Source organism: Bison bison, unplaced genomic scaffold (genome assembly GCF_000754665.1).
Source record: "Bison bison bison isolate TAMUID 2011002044 unplaced genomic scaffold, Bison_UMD1.0 scf7180017864072, whole genome shotgun sequence".
NCBI lineage: Eukaryota > Metazoa > Chordata > Mammalia > Artiodactyla > Bovidae > Bison > Bison bison.
In genome coordinates this window covers 11,375,618-11,385,540 of record NW_011494644.1, presented here as the reverse complement: position 1 = coordinate 11,385,540, position 9,923 = coordinate 11,375,618, and the positions used below count along the sequence as shown (strand labels likewise).

Genomic DNA, 9,923 nt, shown 5'->3' with positions numbered 1-9,923 from the left:
GGGCCGGGCCCGTCCTGGTGGTGGCTCCGGGGCCGCCAGTGACCACGGCCACTTCGGCCCCGGTCACCCTGGTGGCCCCCGGGGAGGCGCGGCCCGCATGGGTACCGGGTCTGACCCAGACCTCAGACTCGGTCCCCGGCCCGACGGTCACAGCCAGCACGGAGGTGGGACTGACTCTGGAGGCCTCACCCGATGCCCCCAGGGCGCAGGTCTCCGGCCCGGAGCCCTTGGTGCCCGAGGCTGTGGCTGGAGCCGAGATGTCCGTGCCTCAGGCCCCAGGGGCAGACCCTCCGAAGACGGAGGAGGCTATAACCTCACCCGATCCTGGACCCGGGACCCTCACCAGGACCCCTTCAAGAACGGCTCCTGGGGCCCTGACAGCCAAACCCCCTCTCGCCCCCAAGCCGGGAACCACAGTGGCCTCAGGTGTGACTGCACGGATTGCAGCTGTGACAGCAGAACAGGTGACAAGTGGACATGGAGCTGCGGCAGCAACATCAGCATCAACCGGAGAGGCTCCCGAGGACCCTTCAGGGCCTGGCACAGGCCCTCCAGGGACATGTGAGGCCCAGGTAGCTGTCGTGACGGTGACCCCAGCTCCGGAGCCCGCTGAAAACTCTCAGGACCTAGGCTCCATGTCCAGCCTGGGACCTGGCATCTCTGGGCCTCGAGGGCAGGCCCCAGACACCCTGAGCTACTTGGACTCCGTGAGCCTCATGTCTGGGACCCTGGAGTCCTTGGCGGATGATGTGAGCTCCATGGGCTCAGACTCTGAGATAAACGGTCTGGCTCTGCGCAAGACGGACAAGTACGGCTTCCTTGGGGGCAGCCAGTATTCAGGCAGCCTGTGAGTACCCAGTGGGCCTGTTTCAAGGAAGCAGAGGTGGGGCGGGATGGGGAGGAAAGGATACACCTTGCCTGCACTGTCTCAGCGCATCCTCCTCTGAGGATCCAGGGAGTGACCAGTGGGAGTGGGATGCTTAAGGATCCTATCCTGCCTAGAGCATCCTGAGGTTTTCTGTGGCACCAGCCTGTTAAGGTTTCAGACCAGGTGTCAGGAGTTCTGGGTTTGAGTCTAAGCCTTGCCTTTGGTGGTGTGTTGCGTGCCCTCGAGTGAGTGCCTTCTCCATTGGAGTTAGGGCCTCACTTGCCTCCTCTATGAAGTGAAAGGTAGAATGAGATGATACTCCGGTTGTCACAGCTCCTTGATGGGAGTCTCCAGCTACAGGCCGGATAGTCTGGAGGTTTGACCAGACCGGGGTTCTGATAGAGATTGTTGGTCCCTTAGGGGCAAAGTCTGGAGGGATGCAAGCACCTGTCCCCGGTAGCCCTAGGTCTGATGGGGTGATGAGTTGGGGAAGTGTGATGGAAGAGAGACCTGAAGGCAGGGCATCTCTGTGAAACAGAAGAGCAGGCTTGTGTTTTCACTGAAGGAAAGGGGGTGGGGAGGCCTCTTCCCCATTTCCTCATCTCCCTAGCCGGGCTTACTCTTTCCTAGTTCCCTCCAGGCGCCTGAGTCACTCCTAAGGTGGGGGTGTAATTACTTCTGACTTCTTCCTTTCCTCTCTTTGGATGCTGCCCATTGGTCCTGTACCCCTTTAACCTGCTGGTCAGTTCAGTGTACAGCTTTGCCAGAGAACCCCGGTGCCAGGCCCTGTGCTGGGTACTAAGGATCAAATAGGCATTTCAAGGTGCTCATCATCTAGAGGGAGAGACAAATACTTAAACCGTTGGTTTCGACATCATATGTTAGGTTTAGCCTGGAGATCATCACGGGGTTTTGTGAGCACCTAGGGGAGGGAATCTTGTGCCCAGGCTGGGAATTCAGCCAGACTGATCTGAATTGTGGAGAACGAGGAGGATTTAGTCATGGCTGTATGTGTTGGGGTCAGTTGGGGGAAGCTCTGTGGGAGGGTATTCTAAAGAATGCAGGGTGTATAATCCAACAACAACAACAAAATTTCAGAAAATCTTCGAACATCAACATTCACGGTCCTGTGCGGGGAAGGCTGGTGCTTTCCCATGCATGACGGAGGCATTGTTGTACCTAATTCACAGATGAAGAAACAGGATTAGAGCAATCGAGTGAATTGCCCCATTCAAATCATTTGGATCCGCGTGACCTATGGTGCTCTCCTCCGAGCTATCCTGCCCTAAGGAACTTGGATTGAATTGGATTTTAGTGAGGCCCTCTTGTGTACCGGGCACTGTGCTGGGTGCTAACTCTCAGCTTTGTGATTTTGTCCTTCTAAAATCCATCTTCACGCTGGCAGAATCTACTTCTGAGGTCAGGCTGACCGTGGGGCACGTTATCTTACAAGCTTTTGGCGGCTCCCCACTGTCCACAGGATAAAGTTTAAGCTTTAGCCTGGACACAGGTTCCTCATTATCAGCCCTGACAGCCTCTCTGGTCCTCTTCCCCACCACTTTTCACCATGTGCTGTGGGCTGTGTCCTGTTGAAGTGATTGTGGTCTTTCTCCCTGCATACTCAGGCTGTATCATCAGCTAGGAATGCCCTTCTCCTGGTCTTTTCCTGCCATCTTTTACTCAGTCCTTCATGGCTTCCCTCTGATGTCCTTTCCTCCAGGAAACCTCTGATATCTGTTGCCCCTACTTCAGTTAGCTGCCTCTTCAGTGCATCTTTGTCATTGCGTTTCCCTCATCACATTGCAGTCATCCCTCTGCTAGCTTCTGACATTTCGAGGGCCGGAAAGGGATCTTACTCCTCCTGGCCTTTAGTAGAGTTTGGAATTGACTTTTAAGATAGAGATTAATGAGAAATCACCTTTCAGTTTAAGGAGCTTCTGGGACAAAAGAAACTAACATTAAACCTTCCATTTAACAGTCCTTTATATACAGTTTCTCAGTAGTCCTCTTCTAACTTGGTGATGTAGGCAGTGGCATCCCTTTTAACAGATAAGGAAGAGACTTGATTCTCACTTACTAAGACTTCCCAGTTTCCAAGGGACAAGTGGGATTTGAGCTCAGGTCTATCTGGGAACATGCATTTTCTTCCATTCCACTCACCTAGTGCTGGCTCCTCCAAGTAACTGTTTTAAGACTGATGCGGTATCTTGAGTGTGAGTGAAGCAGTGAGCAGGCAGTGCAAGGAGAGCTTCATTTGCTTGGTAATCTGGGGTGATTCCAAGGAGGAGGAGGTAGAGGAAATTGCAGATGGTTCAAGGGATCTCAAGAGTCTGGTAGAAGGAAACTCAGTGGCTTCTAAGGAGACAGATATTTGTTCTGTGTTTAATTTTGTGGATAATAATTGCTGTTTACTCACTGAGGCCGTGCTAGGTGATACTGTTTTTTCCTCCATCTTACAAATGAGGAAACTGGGGCTTAGAGAATGACTTGCCCAAGGCCACACAGTGAGTAAGTGGTGAAGATCTAATGCAAAATATGTGAAGTGAAAGTGAAAGTGTTAGCTGCTAAGTTGTGTCTGACTCTTTGCGACCCCATGGACTGTAGCCTGCCAGGCTCCTTTGTCCATGGAATTCTCCAGACAAGAATACTGGAGTGGGTAGCCATTCCCCTCTCCAGGGGGGATCTTCCCAACCCAGGGATCGAACCTGTGTCTCCTGCGTTGCAGGCAGGTTCTTTACCACCTAAGCCACCCAGGAAGCCCCAGTACAAAGTATACTTTATACATATCCTGTACTCTCTCCCCAACTTTTATGTGTCAGAAGTGGGATTTGAACACAGCCTCTGTACAGAGGTCCAACATGAGAATGTGATCTCTGTTCGGAGATTCCGTCCAAGAGGAATTTCTTTCAGTGTGGTGAATTAGGGCCTTGAAGGGCCCAGTGACCAGACATCCTGATGTGTTGATAGCTCACAGAATGTGTTTGTGGTCTGGGCTCTCGTTGGAGATTGGGAGGTGGCTTGCCTCAGTTCCTCCAGCAATCAGGATTTATACTGCTGCTACTGACTTTTTTCCTACTCCCCATATCCTCAGAGAAAGCTCCATTCCTGTGGATGTGGCTCGGCAGCGGGAGCTCAAATGGCTGGAGATGTTCAGTCACTGGGATAAGTGGCTGTCACGGCGTTTCCAGAAGGTTTGAGAAGGCTGTGGTGGGCAGGGCCGTGGATGTGGTAGGGGTGGGGAGGACAGGGTGGGCCCACGGGCTCTGGGGAAGCCCAGGAACCTGATCTTACCTGCTCTCTGGACCATGTTGCGGGTAGGTGGTTCTTGGGCCTGGGGAAGGAGTAACTTTAAAAGATAGAAGGCCAGGTCAGGTGTCCCAGGGAGCCTGAGGGCTTCAGGGGAAGGCTTGGAGGCTGTGGCTATCCCTGAAGCTGTTCCCCTGCTGGCCACCCTGCCTTAGGTGAAGCTGCGTTGCCGGAAGGGGATCCCCTCCTCCCTCAGAGCCAAGGCCTGGCAATACCTGTCCAATAGCAAGGAACTCCTGGAGCAGAACCCGGGCAAGTTTGAGGTGCGCACAGCTCCAGGGTGTGGGGCTATGTGACACAGTCTGTGTGAGGGCCATCATCCATACCCCCAGAGTCTGAGGTAATCTCAGCTGTCCCACTGCAGGAGCTGGAACGAGCTCCTGGGGACCCTAAGTGGCTGGATGTGATCGAGAAGGACCTGCACCGCCAGTTCCCTTTCCACGAGATGTTTGCTGCTCGAGGCGGGCACGGGTAAGGCAACCTGATTGTGTGAGTCCGTGGTGGGTGGATGCAGGGCTGGGCTTAAAACAGTTCTTGCCTTCCAGGAATTCTGCAGGAGTGGTCTTTCATGAGTTGAGTATTAAGACATACTGAAGGATGGGTCCAGGGAGGGAGACACTGACTTGGGGTGATGGGGGAGAGGTGTGGGGGTACTGGTGACGGGGAGGTGGGACACATCAAAGCCTCAATGGGGAGGTTGCATGTGAGTGAGGTTTTGAAGGATAGATAGAAGCAGAGCAAGGGGCAGGGTTTTTCCTGGCTCGGGGGTTAGGTAAGCTCTGTCTGGGCAGTGGCATTGGATAGAGCTGCTGAAGCTGGCAAAGTAGTTAAGGGCCCTTAAATGCTGTGCCAGGGCCGTTCGATTTTTGTTCTGTTTGCCAGACTTCCTCAAGAAGTCTATATATCGCTCCCTAGTAGTGTGCCAGATGTTTTTAGATGGTTCTCAGCTCCATGTGGGAGCACGTGGATAAACTTTAACAGTAAGTTCATCCTCTCAGCAAGTGCTTATCAAGCACCTGCTATCTTCTAGGTATTGTTTTAGTTACAGATGATAGCAGTGAATGAAAGATAAAAATTCCTGCCCTCTCCAGGCTTATTATATTTTAGTAGGGATAGACAACAAAGAATGAAAATATGTTGTATGTACAATGGTGATAAATAGAAGAGTTTAAAGCAAGAAAGGCCAATAGAGAACGTGAGTGGATATGGGGTTACAAGTGACCTGATCTGACTTGTGTTTTAAAAGAATCATTCTGGGACTTCCCAGGTGGTCCAGTGGCTAAGACTCATGCTTCCACTGCCGGGGGCATGGGTTTGATTCCTGGGATTCCTGGTTGGGAACTAAGATCCCACATACTGTGCAACTCTGCCAAAAAAAACCCCTAGGATTGTTCTGGCTGCTGTGGTGAAAATAGACGATTGGAGACAAGGGCAGAAACAGAGACCAGGTTGACTGTTGCCATAATCCCAGACAGAGACAATGGTAGATAGACCAGGGTGGTAGCAGTGGAACTGTGGGGAGGAGGGGTTGAACTCTGAATATATTTTCAAGGTAGAACCAAAAGGATTTGCCAGTGGATTAGATGTGGAGTGGTGTGTGAGAGAGGGAGTAGAAGAGAGAGTAGATAAGGAAGACTCTTAAGGTTCTTGGTCTTAGAAACTAGAATGAATGTAGTTACAATATATTGATATGGGTAGATGGGGAAAAGTAACCTTGAGGGGTATATCAGGAACTCATTTTGTGAATGTGAAGTTTGAAATACTCACTGGACATCCAGGTGAGATGCCAGGTAAGCTGGATATACAATATACACAACATCCAGGGAGAGGTTTTTTTTTGGTCATGCTATTTGGCATGTAGAATCTTAGTTCCCCAACCAGGAATCAAAGCTGTGCCCCCTGCACTAGGAGTGTGGAGTCTTAACCACTGGACCACCAGAGAAGTCTGGGAGAGATTTAAACTGGAGATAAATTGGAAGTTGAGAGATGTCTGCCTCTAGATGGGACCAGATCTCACCCGTGGGACTATATGAGGTCATCAAAGCAGGAAGTGTAGGTATGAAAGGAAGGTGTTCAGAGACTGAGCCTACAGTGCTAATGTTTCAAGAATAGGAAGATGGGAAAGGACCTGTAAAGGAGACTGGAAAAAGCTAGAAGGAAAACCAGGAGAGTGTTTCCTGGAAGGAAAGTGAAGAGAAGTTTCAGGATCAGCTCTTTGAAGTGCTGCTGATGGATCGACTCAAGTCAAATCTGTAAACTGACCTCCGGATTTAGCAATGTGGAGGTCATTGGTGACCTTGATAAAAGCGGTTTTGTGTGGAGCAAGGACTAAAGTCCAACTGGAGGATGGGAGGAAAGAAACTGAGGATAGCAAGACTGTACTCTGGGTGGGTTTGCCTGAACAGGCAGGAAAGAAATGGTGTGATATTCAGAGGAGAAAGTTGGATAGATAGATTTTTTTATTTTTTATAAGCTGACATGTTGGTATGCTGCCAGCATCTGTAGTTAGAGAAAAATGGATGATACACAAGTGATCGGAAGGTTGCTGGAAGGATGGCCTATGTAGGCAAGAGGGGATGGGACCCAGTGGAAAGGCTGTGGTTGGTCAGATTCACAAATAGTTCACTCATAGCAGCGGGAGGAGGCAGAGGCACAGAATCAGGCAGATGGGTCAAAGTAGCGTGAGAGCTTGTGGAAGTTACATATTTAATACATATTAGGTGAAATAACTAGTATATCAAACCTGTCATTTCATGGATGTTATTACAAAGTAGAGGAAAAATAACAGTGGGGCAGGGTGCAGATAAAGCACAAATGAAGGTCACACTTCAGTGACTGAATTTTGAGAAACACCGTTGTAGGCTGTGGTCAGGAGTGTGTGACTGGAGGCAGGGAGAGGATCTGGGAGGTTATGAACATTTCCCTAGTTAAGAGAGGAAGGGCTGCTGCTCAGTAACTGTGGAGGTGGAAAGAAGGCCTAGACACGAGTGAGATCCAGAATGTAGTGTTGGTGGGTGTGACGACCAGCCGTGGGGAGGGGTGGCGGGCCCTCTGCTGTCTAATGGGGAGCTGACGGGTTGGAGTTCCCTCATACCATGGAGGGAGCCATGGAGCACCCTCAAGCAAAAGGGACAGATCTGGGGCAGAGTGTATTCTTCTGGATGCAGAGATAAGAGGAAAATCTGAGGCCCAGCTGGCTTCCCAGGACTCCATGAGAACCAAGGCCCTGGCCTGGGGGGAAACTGATGAAATCCAGTCAGACAGATACGGCGGGCCCTGCCCTGGGAGAGTGCCTGCCGGGAGGTTAAAGCACGCAGACAGTGCCAGAGGAGGGCCGATGCCGCGGTTGTCGAGAGCTTCCTGGAGAAGGTGACCTTGAGGGTTTACGGATGGTGGCAGATGGAGAGAGAGCAGAGCCTGTGTGGGGAATGGGTAGGGAGCACGTGGGTGTGCAGCAAGGGTAGAAGGCCGGAACCTGGGAGAAAGCCTCCACGATGATCTGAGACTTTGGCTTAAGCTCAGGAGGCAGGATCAGGAAGGTAGCTAGATCAGGTGTGTGGTGGTAAAGCTCCGGGGTTGATCCTGCACAAGCTCTGGGGGAGTCTGGGGTGGGGTTGGTGGGGGGTTTGTTTGGGGACAGGGAGCTCCCAACTGCTGTGATTGCCCCTATGGTCTTTCCCTATGCCCACAGGCAGCAGGACCTGTATCGAATCCTGAAGGCCTACACGATCTACCGGCCTGACGAGGGCTACTGCCAGGCCCAGGCCCCCGTGGCCGCGGTGTTGCTCATGCACATGCCTGCCGAGGTCAGCAGACGCCGGACCTGGTCGGGGAGGGGCCGGGTCTGCAGGGGTGACGGGGGAGCTCCCTGCCCCGTTCCTCTGGCCCCACCCCTCCCTCCTTGTTCTTGTCCTTCTCAGCAAGCCTTCTGGTGCCTGGTGCAGATCTGCGACAAGTACCTCCCTGGTTACTACAGCGCAGGGCTGGTGAGTGTGTGGGGGCTGGTGCGCCTGGGGCTACGGTTTGTCCCTAGGACTGCGGCGCGGGCTGGGCCTGCCTCACCCGGTGCCCTTCTGGCTGGCTGTTCTGGGCCCTCTGCAGAGCTGAGCATCCCGCCTCATGGATGGGATCCAACGGCCAGCACCAGTCCCACCCCAGGGGGCCCACACCCAGGGGCCTCTTCTCATGGCTCATCCCATCTCCAGGAGGCCATTCAGCTGGACGGAGAGATCTTCTTCGCCCTGTTGCGCCGGGCCTCCCCACTGGCGCATCGGCACCTACGACGGCAGCGCATCGATCCCGTGCTCTACATGACAGAGTGGTTCATGTGCATCTTCGCCCGCACCCTGCCCTGGGCTTCAGTGCTCCGGGTCTGGGATATGTTCTTCTGTGAAGGTACTTCTGTAGCCACGCAGGCCAGGAGGGGGACTGGGGTTTCCATGGTGGCTGCCAGAGTGGGGCCTGCTGACGGAAGGCTGCTTCACTGAGATCCATCTTGGGGCTGGAGAAACTGAGACTTGATCTTATTGGCTCTGCCACCAGCCACAGCTTGCTTTACCTCCCAGGAACCTAAAACCCATGGCAGCTCATTTTCTCCTTCTTGAGGCCTCCATTTCCTCATCTGTCGGGTCAGCAATACACAGGGATGGGGGCTGTGAGTACCGCGTGCACGGGCCAGGCTGAGACCCCTAGGCTGATCACCCATGGCCTCTTCTCTTTGGGCCTGCAGGCGTCAAGATCATCTTCCGGGTGGCCCTGGTGCTGCTGCGGCACACGCTGGGCTCGGTGGAAAAGCTGCGCTCCTGCCAAGGCATGTATGAGACCATGGAGCAGCTGCGGAACTTGCCCCAGCAGTGCATGCAGGAGGACTTCCTGGTGCATGAGGTAGGTCCTGGCCTTAGCGTACCTCACACCCGCTTCAGTAGATCCCCACCCCCCACCTCACCCTGGTACCCATGTCTTCTCCATCTAGGTGACCAACCTCCAAGTGACAGAAGCACTGATTGAGCGAGAGAACGCAGCCCAGCTCAAGAAGTGGCTGGAGACCCGGGGCGAGCTGCAGTATCGGCCCTCACGGAGATTACACGGTTCCCGAGCCATCCACGAGGAGCGCCGGCGGCAGCTGCCCCCCCTGGGCCCCTCCTCCAGCCTCCTCAGCCTCCCTGGCCTCAAGAGCCGGGGCTCCCGGGCAGGTGGAGGGGTCCCCTCCCCACCCCCTCCCGTCCGCAGGGCCAGCGCGGGGCCTGCCCCAGGGCCCGTGGTCACCGCCGAGGGACTGCGTCCATCCCTTCCTTCGCCTACTGGCAACAGCGCCCCTCTGGCCCCCAGCAGCAAGGAGGCCCGGAGGCAGGAGAAGGAGCGGCAAAAACAGGAAAAGGAACGTGAGAAGGAGCGGCAGAAACAGGAAAAAGAACGGGAGAAGCAGGAGAAGGAGCGGCAGAAGCAGGAGAAGGAGCAGCAGAAACAGGAGAAGGAGCGGCAGAAGCAGGAGAAGAAGGCCCAGGGCAGGAAGCTCTCGCTGCGTCGAAAGGCAGATGGACCGCCCGCCCCCCAGGACGGCGGGGACAGGTCCTCAGCATCAGAGGCCCGGCAGGATGCGTACTTCTGACCTCTGCCCTGGGGCTGGACTGCGTGGCCCCCTCTTTTCCCTCAGTCAAGAGCAGACCTAGCCTGGCGTGTTGCTCCCAGCCCACCCTTGGCAGGCTGTCCCTCTTTCTGAGGAAAGTGGCTTGTTCGCCGTCTCCGTGCC

At 54.0% G+C, this 9,923-nt stretch overlaps 1 protein-coding gene across 1 annotated transcript; it reads left to right on the top strand.

The window, feature by feature from the left end:
* Positions 1-5: 5 nt before the first annotated feature.
* TBC1D10B (TBC1 domain family, member 10B) lies at positions 6-9,917 on the top strand (the record flags this gene model as incomplete). Its single annotated transcript, XM_010837437.1, has 9 exons — positions 6-847; positions 3,960-4,059; positions 4,330-4,437; positions 4,539-4,645; positions 7,866-7,980; positions 8,095-8,160; positions 8,380-8,569; positions 8,904-9,058; positions 9,147-9,917. Coding segments are annotated over 9 exons (2,319 nt in total), but the record flags the coding sequence as incomplete, so codon positions are not given.
* Positions 9,918-9,923: the final 6 nt, after the last annotated feature.